This window comes from Anas platyrhynchos, chromosome 1, assembly GCF_047663525.1.
Source record: "Anas platyrhynchos isolate ZD024472 breed Pekin duck chromosome 1, IASCAAS_PekinDuck_T2T, whole genome shotgun sequence".
In the NCBI taxonomy this organism is placed as follows: Eukaryota; Metazoa; Chordata; class Aves; order Anseriformes; family Anatidae; genus Anas; species Anas platyrhynchos.
In genome coordinates this window covers 80,394,327-80,413,203 of record NC_092587.1, presented here as the reverse complement: position 1 = coordinate 80,413,203, position 18,877 = coordinate 80,394,327, and the positions used below count along the sequence as shown (strand labels likewise).

The 18,877-nt window shown below is 48.7% G+C and overlaps 2 protein-coding genes across 3 annotated transcripts in view; one reads left to right on the top strand and one right to left on the bottom strand.

Annotated features, from left to right (window-relative positions):
* Positions 1 to 1,301, bottom strand: part of FOXJ2 (forkhead box J2) — a 30,771-nt gene extending 29,470 nt beyond the window's left edge. The window contains exon 1 of one of the 2 annotated variants that reach the window (XM_005012411.6): positions 76 to 1,301. The gene's annotated coding sequence lies outside the window, so the exon portion shown is untranslated. The remainder of the gene's footprint in view (positions 1 to 75) is intronic. The other variant, XM_005012412.6, reaches the window with a different exon arrangement.
* Positions 1,302 to 12,567: 11,266 nt separating this feature from the next.
* The window catches only part of LOC101791516 (solute carrier family 2, facilitated glucose transporter member 3), a 30,216-nt gene continuing 23,906 nt past the window's right edge, over positions 12,568 to 18,877 (top strand). Inside the window, exon 1 of the mRNA XM_072042892.1 lies at positions 12,568 to 12,715. Coding sequence (XP_071898993.1) covers positions 12,686 to 12,715 — 30 coding nt within the window. The 5' untranslated portion in view covers positions 12,568 to 12,685. The remainder of the gene's footprint in view (positions 12,716 to 18,877) is intronic.

Genomic DNA, 18,877 nt, shown 5'->3' with positions numbered 1-18,877 from the left:
GACATGGAAAATAAAGATAAAAAGCAAAAGAGAAGGACAGATAGGAATAGGAGGTGATATAACACGGTCACTCACTCTGACTGGAAGATTCTTCTGGAGGGAGGTGGATTATCTTCAGTGCTGGTTTCTGGGGTGCTGCTCTTCACACTTCTCTGAGACCCATCCTCAGAATGTTGCTGTCAGTTATTCCAAGAGCTTCTTCAAGAAATATTTCGAGGGCGTGGGGATTGCAGATTAAATCAGAATCTTGAGTATTATAACAATCTGCCTGGGACTGTCACCTCCCTAAAACTGCTTGTTTTATCCCTGGATGGAGATCCTCTCTCCCTTTTGGCAGCTAAACACCAAAGGGGTGTTCCCCCGGGAGGCTGCCTTTTCTTCTCCTTGCCGCCTGTCAGATTGGGGAAATTGATCTCCAATGCTCTCCCTACCTGGAAGTCTCTCTGTTCTTTCCTGTAGGTGCACCTTGTCCTTGGGGGTGGTGGGACCACCTTCTGTGAAATAATTCTTGCCAACGCTGTGGGTATTATCGGGGATCTCTGCCTTTTCCCCTCCGTGTAATCGGGAGGTGTGCTGCCTCTCCTTGCAGCGAACACTTGGGGAAAACCCTCTTGGGGTTAGGGAAGGCGGGATCTCCCTCGGGACGGAGGGGGATCAGGTAGGTCAGTATTGCAAATCACCTTTACCTCCAGCGGCCGGCAGCAGCTGGAAAAGGGAAGAGGAGGCACCTAAACCTGCCCGTGCTCTCCCTCCCGAGCAGGGATAAATAACCAAAGCCACTGGGCACGCAGCCGGGGCTCCCGCTTCTTTCTGCGTTGCCCACCGCCTCCCTGGGGCACCCGGGGTGCCTCCTGTGCCTGGGGGGGGGGAATCTCCTCACCGCCCAGACGGGCACCGGGGGGGCGCGGGGCCGCTCGGGGCTATCCCCGCCACCCCCGGCAGGCCGCGGGGGTCCCCCCCAGCCCGGCCCAGCCCGGCCCAGCCCAGCCCGGCCCGGCCCGGCCCAGCCGCCCGCAGCTCCGGCCCCGGCTTCCCCCCAGGCCCCGGCCCCGGCTACCGCGGGAGGCCGCGGCGGCCCTCGGGGCTCAGCGCCCGCCTCCGCCGCCGTCCGCCGGGCCTCGGCTGCGCCCCCGGGGGCTCCCCGGGCCCCGGTGCCGGAGCGGGGGGGGGACGGGGGACGGGGAGGGGGCGCCCGGGCGGGCGGCGCTGAGTCCCTCCAGGCCCCGCCGCTCCCGCGGCTGCTGCTGCTGGCGGCGGCTCCGCTGCAGGCCCCGGCTCCTCCCCGGCCTCCGCTCCGCCTCCTCCGGCTCCCCCCGGCCGCGGCCGCCCCCGCCTCACGCGGGTTAAGGAGGCGCCGCCGCCCGGCCCCGCTCCCAAATGGCGGCCGCCGCCTCAGCGCGGCCCTCCCCGGGGGGGGGGAGCCGTCCCGCTCCCCTCAGCCCGGTTCTGATCCCTGTCCCTGCTCATCTGCCTTCGTGTGTTCCTCCATAACCACAACAAGAGCGTCCCCAAAGCTTGGGGCGTGTTTCCCCCGCAGTCCTGTAACACGTTATAACCGGCCAAATCTGTACAGAAAGCCCCCCTCAGTTGCCTGCTGTGTTGTCGCACTTCCACCTCCTTGGCTGCCAGTGATGAGCCTCGTGTGGGCACGCTGCAAGGCTGGCGCTGGGCACACGGGCTGCCTGTAGTGTCAGAACATCACAGGGGGCTGCCCGCTGAGGTGGCTTGGGTAACATGAAATACGCCAAAACCCGCATGGGAGAAGGGAGAGACGCTGCATGAGATCCCCCTGAATCTACAGCCGGTGCTGCAGGCCGGCCGCTGCTGCGTGGAAACCTGAAATGCACAAACCTGGTAACACCCCGACACCCATCTGGAAGGCTTTCACTGGAACAGGCTGCCCAGGGAGGTGGTGGAGTCACCATCCCTGGAGGTCTTTAAGAGACGTTTAGATGTAGAGCTTAGGGATATGGTTTAGTGGGGACTGTTAGTGTTAGGTCAGAGGTTGAACTCGATGATCTTGAGGTCTCTTCCAACCTAGAAATTCTGTGATTTTCTGTGATCTGTGACTCCTGGTCTCTGAATCAATCTCTTCTTTCCATGGCTAGCTTCGTATTTGCACCCCTCCAAGCAGTAACGCTGCTACGAAACGTGGAGCTCAGGACATCGAATACACTGGGAGGGAAATATGTTTATTTTCTGAGCAAATTTTCTTATTTTTTTTTCTTCTGTAAACTGTAATGTGAAAACTGTTCTGATGGCTCAGCAGCTGCTGTAAGACTTGCTACTTTAGCAGGGCTTCGTTTTTTCTTGTATCTACCAGACACTCTTTGCATTCCTTCAACAGGTCAAATCTGTGCCAAACTCCCGTGCCTTCATTTCAGGACGTACCAGGAACTAACACCCCATGTCTGCTCTGTCGGGAAGTTTGTGTCCTCTTCTCCCAAACCAAACCTTTGTTTTGCCTCTATGCCAGCAGCTCTGGTGGGAGCTCTTCTCCCTTTGCTATTACCTACCCTTTTCTCTGTCTGGATGATTCCCCGTCCCTTTACCCGTATTACTGTCTCATTACAGATCCCATTACCGTGTTCCCTCTCACTACCAAGGGCCAACACCCACGTCTTCCCCCTCACCTCTGCAGGCCGTGGCAGAGCCCTGTCCCATTCTCGTTGTTCCCCAACCTTGCTCCAGTTCTGGGTCAGCACCTCAGCTCCTACTCCCTTGGCTTCCTACCTCCCCTTAGGATTTCTCTTTGGGGCAGGCGGTCTTTGTTCCTCCCTGCTATTCCCACCAGTCCCCCAGTCCCGTTCTTGCCAGGGTTTGTGTCCATGTGGTGCAGGGGCTCACCACCCTGCTGAGAGGCACGACAGGAGCATCTCCGTGCCGGGGGGAACCAGAGCGTGGTCTCTGTGCATTGCTTGCCCCGCAGCCAGCTGCAGAGCCTTGGAAAGCTGCAGCTGGGCTCAACGCATCTCAGGTACCCCACGTGTATTCCCCAGTTATGTGTGCCCACTGCCTTCTCCCACAAGTTGATGGATGAAATATTCTGTTTTTTTTATAGGCAAAAACGACCTGATGTGACTGACTTACTCTGCTACATGAGAGGGCATCAATATGAGAACGCTGTTAAATACAAAAAGAGGCTTTGAGAGGCAGCTACGCGCTGCAGGAACACAGAAGGTAACGGATGGTGACCCCATCACCACACCTGGTGCTCTGAAAGACCCACCCCAAGGCCCCTGCAAGCCAAGTACAGGAGCGGGGGCAGCAGCTGGGGAGATGCAAGACGCCTCACCCGGTCCCCACGCCATTTATTTCACACCACCTCCTGCCCCCCCGCCCCTCGCTGGCGCCACCTTAAGAGCGCGCGGCCCCTCCCCTCCCCGCCCCGCCCCGCCCCGCCCGGCCCCGGGCCCGGCCCGGCCGCCGCAGGGGCTGCGGGGAGCCTCGGGGGCGCGCGCGGCGCGTGCCCGGCCCCGCCCCCCTCGCGCGCCTTCGCTCCTCAGCGCGGACCCCCCCCGTGGTAGGCGGGGCGAGGCCGGCCCGCAGCTCGGCCCTGATTGGCTCGTTCCCCCTCCTCCCCCCCGCTCCGGGAGCTGCTATTGGCCGGCTGGCGCTGCCAGTCAGGTGACTCACAAAGGGCCGCGCGGACGCCTGCAAGAGAGGGGCGGGCGGCGGAGGGGTCACTTCCTGTCCGCGGGCTGCGGCTTCCGGTCCAGCCCTCGCGCTCGGGGCCGGCCTGCGGGAGGCGGAGCGCGCATGCGCAGTAGGGGCGGTTGCCCCCCCCCCTCCCCCTTTGCGCACGTCACGGCGGGACGGTGGCCGGGCCGGGCCGGGGCGCGAAGCCGCTGCCCTGTCGGGGGGGGGGGGGGGGGGGGGGCTGTCAGTCACCACAGGGGCTCGCAGCCGCCCGCTGTGCCTGTTGTAACACCAAACACTACATAAAGGAGTAAATGCAGCCCATGAGGATGGGCAGTCACACCTCAGGCCACACAAAAGCACAGTTCACACACGAATTATCCTGCCACGGGTGTCCCCTTGCCTCCACGCAGGAGCTGCACCACACAGACCCCTCCTGGAGCCCTCAGGAGCCCCAGCGCAGGGGTGTGCTTTTAATGCAGAAACTCCCAAAGCAGGAAAATCCCAGCCTGGGTTGCTCACCCGCGGGTGGTTCGTTCTTTCCTTCTGCAAGAATCACAGAATCACAGAATTTCTAGGTTGGAAGAGACCTCAAGATCATCGAGTCCAACCTCTGACCTAACGCTAACAGTCCCCACTAAACCATATCCCTAAGCTCTACATCTAAACGTCTTTTGAAGACTTCCAGGGATGGTGACTCCACCACCTCCCTGGGCAGCCTGTTCCAGTGCCTAACAACCCTTTCAGTAAAGAAATTCTTCCTAACATCTAACCTAAAACTCCCCTGGCGCAACTTTAGCCCGTTCCCCCTTGTCCTGTCACCAGGCACGTGGGAGAACAGACCAACCCCCACGTCGCTACAGCCTCCTTTAAGATATCTGTAGAGAGCGATAAGGTCGCCCCTGAGCCTCCTTTTCTCCAGGCTGAACAAGCCCAGCTCCCTCAGCCGCTCCTCGTAGGACTTGTTCTCCAGGCCCCTCACCAGCTTCGTCGCCCTTCTCTGGACCCGCTCAAGCACCTCGATGTCCTTCTTGTAGCGAGGGGCCCAAAACTGAACACAGTACTCGAGGTGCGGCCTCACCAGAGCCGAGTACAGGGGGACGATCACCTCCCTAGCCCTGCTGGTCACACTGTTTCTGATACAAGCCAGGATGCCGTTGGCCTTCTTGGCCACCTGAGCACACTGCTGGCTCATATTCAGCCGACTGTCCACCATCACTCCCAGGTCCTTCTCTGCCTGGCAGCGCTCCAACCACTCATCTCCCAGCCTGTAGCTCTGCTTGGGGTTATTGCGCCCCAGGTGCAGGACCCGGCACTTGGCCTTGTTGAACGTCATGCAGTTGACCTCAGCCCATCGGTGCAGCCTATCCAGATCCTCCTGCAAGGACACTAATAAAGTCTTTCTGCTGTATTTGGTCTCCTGTTTTCTGTAGGAACTCTCTACCTTTTAGGTCTCTGCAAGTGGCCTCTCGTTCTTCCCGTAGCTTATAGCAAAGGTTTAAAGGTGGGCAACCAGCTTTTCCCTCTGTCCTTCAGACAGGTGTAGTGGCTGTAGGTGGGTACCAGGGCAGGGCTCACTCCCAAGGGTCGTGAGCTTGTCTGCCCGAGGTCAAACGCCCTATGTGAAGGGCACCCCTTCCTATGGGTTCCCTGTGGTTTAGAAGTGCTCCGAACGGGAATCTTGTTCTGGAGCTTCAACTCCAGCTGAAAAGCTTGGAGGGCGAAGTCAGATCAGACAGAGTCAGCACCACAAGTAAGTGATGCTTAAATGCAGACTCCTGTGCAACATGGGTGCTCGTGAGGCCAGAGAGCAGCTGGGCTGGGGCTGGAGGAGCTTTCTCAGGAAGAGAGAAGTTGCAGGCATGCCAGTGAATGAACTGAATGTGTTCAACATTCATTTTCATTTCATACAGCTTTTCCTTCAGTGTGAAACATCCAACAAGATGTCCATGAGAAAGTATCTCCATGATAATTGCACTTTACTGAATCGCAAGGTTTACTAAGTGACACTACTTAGTTAAGACCTACAAAGTACTCGCAAGTGAGACATTTCAGTAGTTACACAAACTGATAATGAATAGCAGATTCTTGGGCCCAAAAGCCCGCTGATCTATGGTTACAGATGTTATGTTACTATGGACTCAGTGAATATATAGGAAAGTTACAAAGTGATTTTCCTCTGAAAAGCTGTACGTAAAAAGGTACCTTCTTACTCAGCAGTTAAGTTGCTTAGGTGTGTTCTGACTAATCTTCTGACCTGAGTGACTGAAATAATTTTTACTGTTTTTCTTGCTTGTTAGCCCTGCAGAATTAAAATAGCTCTGAGAGAGGATGCTGGATACTGCTCCTGCCTGTATTGAAACAACATAATTGCATTCTAAGTTTAAGTTAGTTAGAGTGAACAAACCAAAAGATCAGTTAGCAGCTGTCCTTAAAGGAACCCCTGTTTTGTGTATGATACTTTTGGTTTTCATATTTGGCAGTGGTGCCAAGGAAGAAAAGCTGTGGTCTCACATCCCAGTACTGGCAGCTAGAAACGCTCAGTCTGCCTGTACGTGTGGACAGAGGTTGCTGTGAAGCAGTGAATGTGGGACCACCTCAAGTTGCTTTTCTCAGAGCCCCTACATTTCACAAACACTGAAGCGCAGGGAGGCTGACTAACTGTCTGCCACTTCAAAAGCAGGCGGTGTGAAAATGCAGACAGGATACAAAGTTTGATCGCAATAGCTCACACTAATGAGCAGTTCGTGCTGTTGCATCCTGACTGAGAACCAGGCATCAGAGTTAATAGTAAAAGATTAAAATCCTTAGAAGTGCTGCACATACATATAATATCAGGCTTAATAATAGTCTTGGATGACAAGCATCTCTGTGGATCAAAAGAAAAGCAGGATACCTGTGTGACTTAAGTTATAATTTCTGAGAAACCTGGAGTCACGCAAGAGAGTCTTCAAAATTTACAGTAGACATAAGCTTGAATTTGCAGCATGTAATAATTAGGATGGAAGCTGGAATAGGGAGTTGAAGTGCAAACAATGAAATGAATGAAAAGTATAAATGAGAGTCTTTCAGTGTGTGAGAATCAGGAAGTCTGTGAAAGAATTAGTGGATGTGTTGGATCAGGGGAGGTTACAGAGAACAATTAAGAAAAACTTTGCTTTTTCATATCCAACTCCAATTCTGAGGGTGTAGGAGACTTTTTATATTATTGTCTTGCAATGCTACACCATCCTGTTCATCTTGATAGTGAAAAGGGATTACTAACACAGGTCACTTTTTGTTTCATATTTGAATTTATGGACTTGGCATAAATAAAAAGAACATTTGGATGAAATTTGCTGATAGCACAGGGACAGAATGATCAGGGTTTTACAAAAGCATACTGAAAGACCTCTGAAATTTGGATGAAATGAGATCTCGCATAAGAGTCACATATGTAAAATTTAGTGCCAATAATTACTTTTTTTTTTTTTTTTTCCCCTCCCATGGGAACTCACCCATTGGAAATGGGGCAGGAGGAGAAGAGGAACTTTTGAGCATTCAGGGTCACATAAGATGAATTTCTAAAAAATAAATCGGAGAGAATCAAGAGAATTTTCTATAAGAGGAAAAGAAAAAGTAATATTGCACCATCACAGGTGAAATCTCATACGTAATATTGTGAATAATTCTGATTAGTCATTCTCAATAAAAATTCTTTCAAACAGAAGCAGGAGGAAGAACAGCTTCTAGGATTTCCTGGGGTAGATGATCTTACCAGTAGGGATTAAAAATCTTGCCTAGTAAAACAAAGCCTTGGAAATATTCTGATGACTGGCTAAAAACACACATGACAGTAAGCAACAGGTAGGAAAAAGAGCTTTCAAGGGGAAGGATACTGCTGATTATGAACAAATAGGTATAGCATGGCCAAAGTTGAACTGTAGAAAGACAAATCCAACACTGAGAAGGGACTTTCCAAAATGGCCTTCCTTGGATTGTGGGAGCAAAAAGCCTAAAAAATTTTAAGCGCTGCAGGGCAAGATGAGAATTGTCTAAAAACAAGGACTATCCTACAGGCAGCAAGCAAGGGACAATTAAACAATTCATTGTCGTGGTAAAAGGTTAAGAGAAAAATGTTTTAAGGATCCACCCTCTGTTCTTGTGCATCTATTAATCATGTGGAAGGAGAAGGGAAAAGTGAACAGTGAAGCCACAACCTCTGCAGAAGACAAAGTAATTCAGAACAGTGGCATGAGAGCGGATTCTGGAAGACTTGAGTCAGACCTAAACAAGGAAGATGATCAGACAGCACAGCAGAAAATGAAATTCAACGTCAACAGTGCAGTGGCAAGGGGAATGTTTAGAGTGATGTTACCCCTTCAAGGTTTAAAATTAGCTTTATAATCATAGCTGTGAGATTTCAGCACAGTGTGGACAATGTTGTCTGAATGCTCTGTGGAGGATGCATGTCTGACCTTAAATGTGAGGTTTTGGGAAATGGTGACCTGAATAATTAAGGCATGTAAAAACTCTCTGAGAGAGGTTAGAAAAACTGAGGTTGCTGTTTTGTAAAGGAGAGATTTTTGTAAAGGAGAGTAATTACTAGAGCGGGAAAAGTAAACTTGAGAGCTTCTGTTCTTCCTGTATCACAGTATGAGAACAAAGTGACCATTCAATGAAACTGAGGAGTGAAAATGCAGTAATGCTTTTCCACGTCATGAGATTACACTGATGAATTCGTTGCTGAAGGAAGTGGTTGAGCCAAGTAGCTTCCAGAAAAAACTGAACATGTAGCTCTCGTGAGTATCTTGAGGAAATGAAAATACATTTAGGAAAGGGGTATTTGACACAGTTCTGTCCACATGAGCTGTTGAGAGGTTGTGACAGGGAACATCCTGGTTGAGGATGCTGAGCTATCTGGTACGTGACTGGAGAGACTGTAGTGAATGATGTCCCAAAGGTGTGTGAGTCACACTGAAACACAACCGAATCTGAAGTGAAGACACAGTGGTTGAGAAAGGGTTGACTAATATTTCATTTCATGGACTGGCACCTGCTGCCCTACTCTTCCACTCAGCCTAAGGTGGTAGAGTGGAAACAGGAAATGAAAATAACCATTTAACTCAAACTCAGTTCAGCTTATTCTCTGAGCTATTTTCTTATCAGTCCACACTTGAGAGCACAACATAGTCCTTCATGTGGGGTTACCATTTGTCAGACATTGTCCTAATCGCAGTGTTCCTAGTTGCTGGGTGTTTTGTTTGTTTGTTTGTTTGTTTGTTTTTGGACAAGGGTGCTATTTATGTTGTGCAATTGGCAGTATACAGAAATAGTCAGTATAAAATGCCCATGTATCTGAAAAAACAGCAACTGGGATAAATGGATAACCATGTTCTTTCTTATACATAATCAGAAGACTTTTGCCTCTAACATTTGAGGAGAAACAGGATGGGTGAAATAATAATAATAATAATAATAATAATAATAATAATAATAATAATAATAATAATAATAATAATAATAATAATAATAATAATAATAATAATATAAAGGATATTTACTAATGCCTATATAAGGATTTCAAAGGATTTTCGAATAGCTAATATCCAGAAGATATTTCTCTCTTCTTAAGGAGTCCATGTCCATGTCACCCCATATCCATGTTCTCCATGGTAATGCACTCCACGGCAATGCACTTGACCTATTAAACAATGTTGCCAGTAACCTGAATCCTGAAAACTATGAAGAAGCTCTGATTTTCTAAAAGCAATGCAGCCAAAAAAAGTGAATAAACTTGGTTAAGTCATCATAATGCATTGCAATCAAGCATTACACGTAGAGACTTGCTAGTGAAAGAAGAATTTGGACCTAAACTGCATTAGTCCCTTGCCCCATTTGATTTTGGTACCATGCATAGATGCTGCAGTAATTGGAAGGAATGAAAAGTGATCAAAGTGTTTATGAATTGGCTCAGTTCCCACTCAGAGAGAAAGGCTGTGTCTGTGGTAGTAAATTAAACAAGACTGTTCTCTGGTTCTGAAGCCAACAGTATGGCCAGAAGTGGCCATCCTGTTAAACTCTTATCTTCCGTGACAGGCTGGCTGTGTGCAGGCTTCCCTCTGGGAATGGTCCTTGCTGTGTGCTGACTCCTAAAGTGTGACCAGAACTGTTTGGAAGATTGCTAGTTGGCTGCCAAAAATAAATAAATAAATAAATTCCAATTTCACTGCTGGGGAACACTCCCAGTCACCATTTCTTTTACCAGTGTGGATATCTACCCAAGTAACTTCTGTCACAAGACAGCTTGAAGTGAATGAATATCCACCCCAGCCTAAGTAGTACAAAATCATCAATACTCTTGGAAAAATCCTTTGTCTATGAAGTTTCTAGGGACTCCTCTGTCTCTCAAACTCATATGACCCACTGCTGTCACCCTGTGGTGGGATGAGGTTGCTTTGTTTCGGAGCAAAGCAGTAGGTTGGTAGGTCAGTCAGGTTTCTCTTGGGCTGCCTAGGTTGGTGATGCCTGTGGAATCAGGGGTTTAGGTCAGGATGGCTAATGAGTCCTTCGAGCTGAGTGCCTCTCTCTGATCTTTGGTCAATTGTGCATGCACTGGGCTGAGTGTGAAGCTGAAAGATGTAGTGCTAGACAGCTGGGTGAGAAAATCCCTGCTAGTTATGAGTCCCTCAAACTCTCAGCCTTCTGTCCTCCTGGTGGAGGCCAGTACTGATACAGAGAGTAAAAAATAAATTACCTAAAGTGAAGGATGTTTTCAACCACACCAGGACTTTTCCAATTGATCCCTGCTGGAGATGGGAATGATGCACTGCAGGGCTCCTTCCAGAGGCCACGCTGAGGGTCACGGTATGGCCAAATATCCCCATACAGTCCCCCTGCTGTTGCTTTATTGCTGCGAGTGCAGCTTCTGCTGACCGAACTCCTCTGGGGTCTACATAAATTGTGAGCTGCGGCCGGGCCAGTGATCACTGCACTTCCATGGTCAGTCTCACGTGGGGCAGAAACCAACGCTGGAGCACCAGCATCCACGCAGAGCTGGAGAGTGGCTGGCTGCTCCTCAGATTTCATGGGCTGGCTCACTGGGAGCGACTAAACGTCATGAGTCACCCCTGCCTTTGGGAACACTGGAATGGTAAATTCATCAGGTATGCTGTGCCTGAGTGGTCAACCAGCTTGTTAGAGTTCGGGCAAGACGGTCACAAGGCTGGGCATTCACACAGGCAGAAGTGGCTGAGCTGGAGCAAGGAACAGGCAGGAGCAAGGCTGGCATGGAAGGGCGGCACAAAGGCAGCAAGGCTTGAGCAAGGGGTTAAGCATAGCTGGGAGCAAACACTGATGGAGAACTACTGTCAAATGCCATCAGGCTGCCCTCCCTCTGAGTTGTCTGCACGGTTCTGGGATCTGGTCCCATCCTTAAATGGGAAGGGAATTATTCTATACCAAAACATAAGGAGATGAGAAGAGGGTGATTTTTATTTTTTTTCTGTCTCTTTTATTCTGCAATTTAAGCCAGGCTCAATAAGAAAGCACCCACGAAAGGAGCACACGTGAGCAAACCATCTGACATGAGACTCCTGCGCTCTGTGAGACATCTGCCACTAAGCCAGAGATGGAGCCCTGAGCCAAATAGTCTGAGGGTGACTGGTGGTTTCTGAGTTCCTTGGTAAGCAGGGGCACAGTCCTATAAATCCTGGTGATTTCTGCAGCAGGCAGATGGGGTTGGTAATTTCACATTCATTAACTGGCCCACTGTGGGTGACTCATTCAGCAGCTCTCAATGAAGCGAATCTTTCTAATTTAGGGCCAGCTAAACCACAAGCTTCACAAGTTAGAAGGGACTCCTGACTGCAGCATGTGGAATAGTCAAGAAAATTTGCTGGTGTTGAATTGAGAACTATGGAGAAGACTTGAAATGGCAGGTATAACTAGAAATCTAACAACGTGAGATTTAATAATAAATAAAGATATAATCCAACAACACTAACATGAAAAAGTTTTGATGTGGCAAGAATAAGGGCCTGTGGGGTAAACAGAGAGGAATAAGCACCTCTCAAAGAATGGCAGGGGCGGGGTGGGGGTGGATCTTGGTATTTAATTAATTAATTATTTCCAAGCGCTTGTCAGGTATCCACCAGATGGCAACAGAAATCCATTTTTTACACGTCAGGATTCTGCGGGGGAGTCTCGCCGAATTCCAGCTGCTCTCCTGTCTGGAAGATTTACGGGACTGCAAAGCCTGGCCTGCCACCAAACAGAGAGAGAGGCAGAGAGAGAAAGGAAAAAGCCTACACGAAAAAGCCAACGTGGTTTTGTCGTCTCTAGGCATGCCTACGCTGGCTTTTTACTGAGTCGGCCTGGGCAGCTGAGGACAGTGAAAGAGGGGTGTCTGGCACGCTGAATCTTCCCTGGGAAGCTGTGGTGAGCTGGTGCAGCCTGCGTGGGGCTGCCCTTGCTCCTGGCACTGCGCACGCCAGCCCACGCTGCTACCAGCCGCCTCTGCTGGCTGTGCGGATGTATTCTGGGTGACCCAGAAACAAAAATAGCTACGGGTGGATTCAGGACAGGCGCTGAAGTGGATGGTCAGGCTCCAGGAGAGCCCCTGGGCAGTGCTGTAGCTGGGAGTGATGCAGGCTGGCTGGGGGGCGTTTGCAGAGCTGATTGGGAGCCTAGCACTGCGGGTTTTATCCTCTCAGCAAAATTCATTTTCTCTGGCAGCTTCCATCATATTTTGACCTCAGATGGCTTGAGCTCTGCTGCCATGGGAACTGCTTGCTCTTCCTGCCGTACCGTTCACTTACTGTCTGTGTCAAAAAAAAAAAAAAAAAAAAAATCCCCCTATCTTGCAACAGGTCCTTCCCAGCAGAAGTGCTGCCAGGTTTTTAGCCCTGTCCCCAGGCAGAAAAGCACTGTTTAGCAGCCCGAGGAGGGCAGCCCGCAGGTCCCCAGGGGCAAGAGGCGCATCACAATCCCCTGCCTCACAATCTGCCCCATTCCAGGCAGAGGGCTGCGGGCAGCTGGATGACCTCTGGGAACTGAAGCCTTAAAAATGGACCTGTGTTGCCCGGGACTGGCCAAGGTGAGCTTGCAGAAGAGGGAAGGAGGGAGGGCATCGCTGCCCGGTGGTCCTGCAGGCGTGTAGGGAGAGGAGGGGGAAAGGAAAGAGGCAGAGGTGAGGGCAGCGAAGAGGGTGCGGAGCGGGGAGCAGACCCCCCAGGGCTGCAGAGGAGCCATGAGGGGAGCAGGATCGTGCTGAAATGCCTGCCGAAATTAAAGCAGGCCTGAAAACCAGTCTAGAGCATGTCGCTAAGAGTAGGGCAAAGGAAATGTTCAGTTAAAAAAAAAAACAACAACAACAACAACAACAAAAAAAACGTAGAGACCAGAACCTAAGGAGAAATGAGACTTGGCTGTGAGCCCGTCTGTCCTACTAGTTACTGGTACGTAGGAAGGAAATCCAGAAACTCCCTCTGACACACATGCAGCAGACACATGACGCATATTGTAGATCCGCTGGGGAAAAAAAAAAAAAGGAAAATGGGCTCTGCTGTAGCCAAATAATAGTGCATTCCATATTGCACTGTCAACAGAAAAGCTGTAGGAAATTTTCACAGAGCCATGCAATTCTTGGGAGTATGCCAAGAAGTTCTTCATGTCTGTTAAACCAAGATCATGCGTCAGTATTTTTTAAGCACAAAAGGATGCAGCAAAACATATATTTTTTAAATGCTATTTAGCATGCTATGAATGCACTCCTCCACATTGTTTTGTAAATGATGTAGCCTTTCAGAGCTTCTGCTCATCATTTCATTGTAGCTTCTGCCCCCTTTTAACAGCTGTGAGGAAAGAAAGCCCAGACCACCAGTGGAAGCTGTTAAGTGCCATAAGGAAATGAGAATGCTGTGCTATATTAATATATTGATATATTAATATACTGTATTAATATAGTGTATAAATACTATATAAATATACCATGTGATATATTATATTAATACGTTAATACACATGCATGATATTATTAATATATAATTTTACATCTTAAATTCATATTGATATAACTGATACATTGATACGCATTTAAAGACGTAGCGAATTTAAGAGATTTGGTGTGTTGATACCACGTATAACTAGTAACTCAAATACCTAAAACTTACCTATGAATTCCGCCAGTAGTTCAGCCACTCTCAGCCTTAAAGGAGAACTCTGTGGCTCAGCTGAAAGCGACATTTTTGGGGCCCCCGGGCCCCCGCAGCCCCGCACCGTGCCGCAGCAACCCCGCCGCTCCCTGCCGGTGCCCCCTGGGCAGTGGCCAGCAGAGGGGAGTGTTGGAGTGCTTGGTGCCCCTCCTGCAATCCAGATTTTGCTGCCACCTGCCCTCTCCTGCATACCAAAGGCAGCACTGGAAGGTGGGATCAGGCCTCTTTGTTGTTCCTGATGTTAGTTAGCTGTTACTCGGCCCGACCTGCAGACTTTTGCTTTTATGCTTTAACTCCGTTTATTTTCTAGTCATAGAGTCACAGAACGGTCTGGGTTGGAAGGGACCCCAAAGACCATCCAGTTCCAACCCCCCTGCCATGGGCAGGGGACACCTTCCACCAGACCAAGTTGCTCAAATCCCCATCCAGCCTGGCCTTGATCACTTCCAAGGATGTGCATCCACAGCTTCTCTGGGCAACCTGTTCATCTTGGCTGTCCTCTGGGCTTGTTCTAATACATTTGTGTCCTCCTGGGGGCCCCACAGCTGAAAGTCTTTTTGTTTCCTTTCAGCCTCCCTTTATTGTTAGCAAAAGTCCTCCCAGATCCTGACCTCACCTAATCCATATCTAAGGCGCAAAACAAGTCATTTGTTTCTCTTTCTTTCTCTCTTTCTCTCTCTTCTCTTTGAGGAAGGAGTGATGAACTCCCAATGAGAAACAAGCAAATGTTAACATGAACACGTAAGAAGAGGAAGTAAAAAAATGAAAAAGGCCATGTGATTTTTCTGAGAATGGCTAAAAAATGTGTTTTGGGTAGCAGAGTCTGAAGGAGGAAAACAAAGAGTTGTGTGCTGTTTGGGGTGATGGAGAAATTGTACATAAGAGCCTCCTTAGGGCAGAAAGGAAGGAAAAAGAAATGGGTTCCAAATGACAAAGACCAGAACAAAACTGAGGAGAGACCTTTGGAAACAATGAGTCAGAAACTGATAGAAACTGGGAGAGCTGCAAAGAAACTTTCTTGCCTAGATTAGGAATTAAAGTGTAACTTTCAGATTCTAACGATCCACTTAACATTTCTTAAAAACAGTCTACATTAGACTGGTAAAAACGAGAATCATAGAATGGCTTCTGTTGGAAGGGAACTTAAAGATCACCCAGTTCCAACCCCCCTGCAGGGACACCTCCCCCCAGACCAGGTTGCTCAAAGCCCCCTCCAGCCTGGCCTTGAAACCTTCCAGGGATGGGGCATCCACAGCTTCTCTGGGCAAAATAGTTGGGTTATCCTGGGTGGCTAACATCACACGTTAACTTCAGTCTAGGTTAAGCCATGAGGGAGGTGTTGAAAAAAAAAAGAGGCTGAAGAGGAGAAAGATGATGGCAAAAAGATGATGCAGAAGGAAATGGCAGCACACAGAAGGGAAACATGCAATGCACGAGGGAATGAATGCAGGGGCTGGGTAATGCTGTGCACAGACCACAGCGCAGGTGCTTAAGATGAGAGGGGACCTGTTAAAGACGAGGAAAGTGGGCACAGGGAAGGTGCATGGGCATGGGGGGAGAAGGGGAGGCTGATGGATCCATTGCACATTTCCATGATGTTACTTGTCTTGGAGCTTTGGCTGCAGAGATGCTAAAGTAGAGGAGGGCAGAAGAAGGGCCAGGAATTTCAGTTACTGTGCAGGTGGGAAACAGGATAGTGGGATCACAGAAATAGAAAGCCTGAAATCCATTTCCAGGTCTGGCATGACTGATCATTGTCATTTGGCAAGGGCATTAAATAATTATGACTTTTGTAAACTCTTGGGAATATTAGTTGCTGCTTTTGTGGTAACTTCTCTGTGTAGTCCTTAATGTGATGTTCTGAGTGCGATACTTAACAATGACAAATCAAGGCTGACTTTGTCTAGAGAGATATTAATATGCCCAAGAAGGTTCCCTTGTTCTCAGGCCTTGCTGACTACAATTGCTTGTGTTGTTGTTGAATCTAGACATACTTATTTATGAGGGAAAGTAAACTGGGGTTCATCTCAGTGAGATAATTACTCTTCTCTGTGGCTGTCCCTACATCCATTTTTCATAGAAAATAAAAATGACCTTAATCAGTTATAAGTACCCTGCCTTCCAAAGCCATTTTAGCCTGGAAAACAGGCACGGAACTTTGAAACACCATCACACATCAGAAACAGATCTTATAACTATCAAAATAACCATTCATTGTGAAGCAGGTTGTTAGTTTTTCATAACAAATCTGTGACGAGATGACTGGAGGGAAAAACTGCAAGGGAAATTTGTTTGCATCTCTCAAATGCTGCCTATTTCTGAATTACACTCTAGTAAAAAGAGTTTAAAAGCCTAAAATGATACAGTGCCCAACAGAAGAATCACTAATATTGTCTGTGCTTATTTGGCCCATGATTGGCAAAATTCACGAGTCAGAGTTAACTCTGACAGGGTCAAAATTTTTGCATGCCTAGAGGCACAGTTCTCATCCCTAGTGGGGTAAGTGAGGACATCTGATTAATTCAGCTGTGAGCGGAAGACAACTGGCAAGCTTTAAAAGAGAGGAAGAGGCTTGCAGTGCTTCCAGGGCTTCCTAGAAACATGTGAGCTGGTGAGGGGTTTCACAGAGCCTTGTGGCAAGTCAAGAGGCATCAGGGAATGCAGCCTGCTCTGCAACGTGCTCAGCTAACGTGGTGACCCAGCCGTAGCTCTTCCTTTTGCCATGCTGCCTTCCACCTTCCTGAATTACTCAGTGAAGGCAGGCGAAATGTGTAGGCTGGTTGGGTGCTCGAGGTTCACCCAGGTCAGCTGAAGCTGGAAGACAAAGAGAAAACCAATATTAGCTTCTGTGGCAGGACCATTGCCCTTGGGAAAGTACTTTGAAGGTGAAAGGGGGACTGCATGTCCTGGGAATTAGAAAAGCAGCTGAAGAGAACGTTAGAGCATGTGTGGTGAGCACAAAGGTTTCCATGATAGCAGAGCTCCTCCAGGAGAATTACCTGGGTGTGTAGCAGAGGGGAGTGCTGCAGGCAGAGGGGACCCCAAGGGAGGAGGTTTTGTAAGGTGAATTGCTGTCTGTCCATCTGAATTTCACACTGGTGAAGGTGAACACACTCCCAGTGGTGGGTCATAAAGTGGGGCAGCTCTGGTGGGGCTCCAAAGCCGCAGGCAAGGTGGGGACAGAAGCAACACAGTGAAGGGAACACAGGACATGAATGCCATTGATTGCTGTCAGACACTGCATCATCTTTACAGCTGGGGAGGAGCCAGTGTGGAGTCATGGCAACTGCGAGAGCCTCCCCTGTAGATAAAATCCACATTTACTCCATATGTTCTCCTCCCACTCCTAGGGGACGGACAGGTTCAACTTCCACACCTGCTGCCACACAGTCTAGTCTGGAAGCAGGAGACAGCTGTTCTCCACAGAGCATGCTGAACCCATATCGACCTGCTTCAGCATTAACAGGTTACTTCAGACCCAGTAATTAGGCCACGAGGGAGTCAAAATTAGAGACAGAAAAAGGCGTTCTGTGTTTGAGCATGTCACGTCCCTTCTCTTTTACTCGGGTCTAGGCAGATCTTTTACTGCACTACAAACCACTGAGGTTTGATGTAGCCTTTTTAAGGTGTCAGTGGGAGAACAGGACATAGGGCTGCACAAGTAGGTTGCATTTTTGACACATATTCTTCAGTGATGCTTGGTTCCTCTCTTTGACAGGCTGTCAACTTCCAGCTGCAATTTAGGAGCAATGTCACAGTCCTGAACAGTACTTTTTCCTCTCAGTAAAAAGCAAGAATATGCTTGTGCTCACATAGGCAGTCACAACAACACTCTGATGTTGTGCTGCAGTATCTGAAGGGCTGTGCCCCAACTTCTTTTGGTGCATAAAGCCAAACAGCAAGTATCTGTGATTTTCATCCTGGGTTAGGAAGAGTGTTGCACTTTTTGAGTGTACTACTAGAACCAGTCACCTAGGCAGAAAAATGTGGAGTGCAACTCTAAAGGTGATTTTCTTGCTTCTGGTCTGGGCTAGATGGCAGAATCTGACATCTGTCCTACTGATAGTATCAGCTGTGGACATTCCCAGCAGGCAAGCGAAGGTTTATGATCCATGTCTATACTTCCTCACTTCCCCACAGATTATTCTTTGGTGCCAGAGGCTTCAAGTAAGTAAAGGAGCATGGAATCTAGGGTAAAGATGAACTGCATTAAAAATACAGCATTTGTAGCAGCCCTGTTTTCTAGACATAACAGCCATCTGTGCCATGGTGTCTGGTCCTGGTCCAGAGGGAGATCACGGACTGCCTAGCTGGTACAGCACCAGTCTGGGTCTTAGCATGCTGGGGTTTTGTTTACAACATCACTGCAGATTTTCTCTTGGGCTAAACCATGTAATCACTCCATGCCTGGTTCCCATATCAGCAAAACAGAGTTAATATTAATTCTTTTTCCTTATCTGTGTTGGTCTTGAGATAGATCTTCAAGACATAGCTAACGCTTACTGTTTATATACAGTCCTTTCTACAGTGTCACTGTGATTTGAGCTGGACCCTTTAGGAGCACTAATTATTCCTATTATAATCCATGCCTAGCTGGCTGCAGACTCTGAAAGCCATGTCAGCAGTAGTTTGTTTGTTTGTTTGTTTGTTTTTGTTGTTTTTAATTTATTATTATTATTCTTTTTTTTTCTTTTTTTTTTTTTTTTTTTAGTTTCTGAAATATTCTGAGTTCTATGGGGTAAACTCTGGAACAAACAGGGGACTGGCTGCCATGGGGAAGCAATTCCAGGTCTTACCCTGAGCCTTGCACAAAATGGGGATCTGTGGAAGGCTTGGGTCTGCTGTATGGACCCAGCAACAGTGGTGACGCATGTATTTAACTGCTACATTTCACCCCACAGTTTAAGGTGTTCCCAGAAATCTTGCATTAACACTTGGTTAGGGATCAGTTGCATATAAATCGGTCATTTATGGAGTTCTGAGCTTCACTGCACTTTTAGGTCAGTTCAGGATTTAGGGTCTCATGTGACTAGCACATTGTCCTC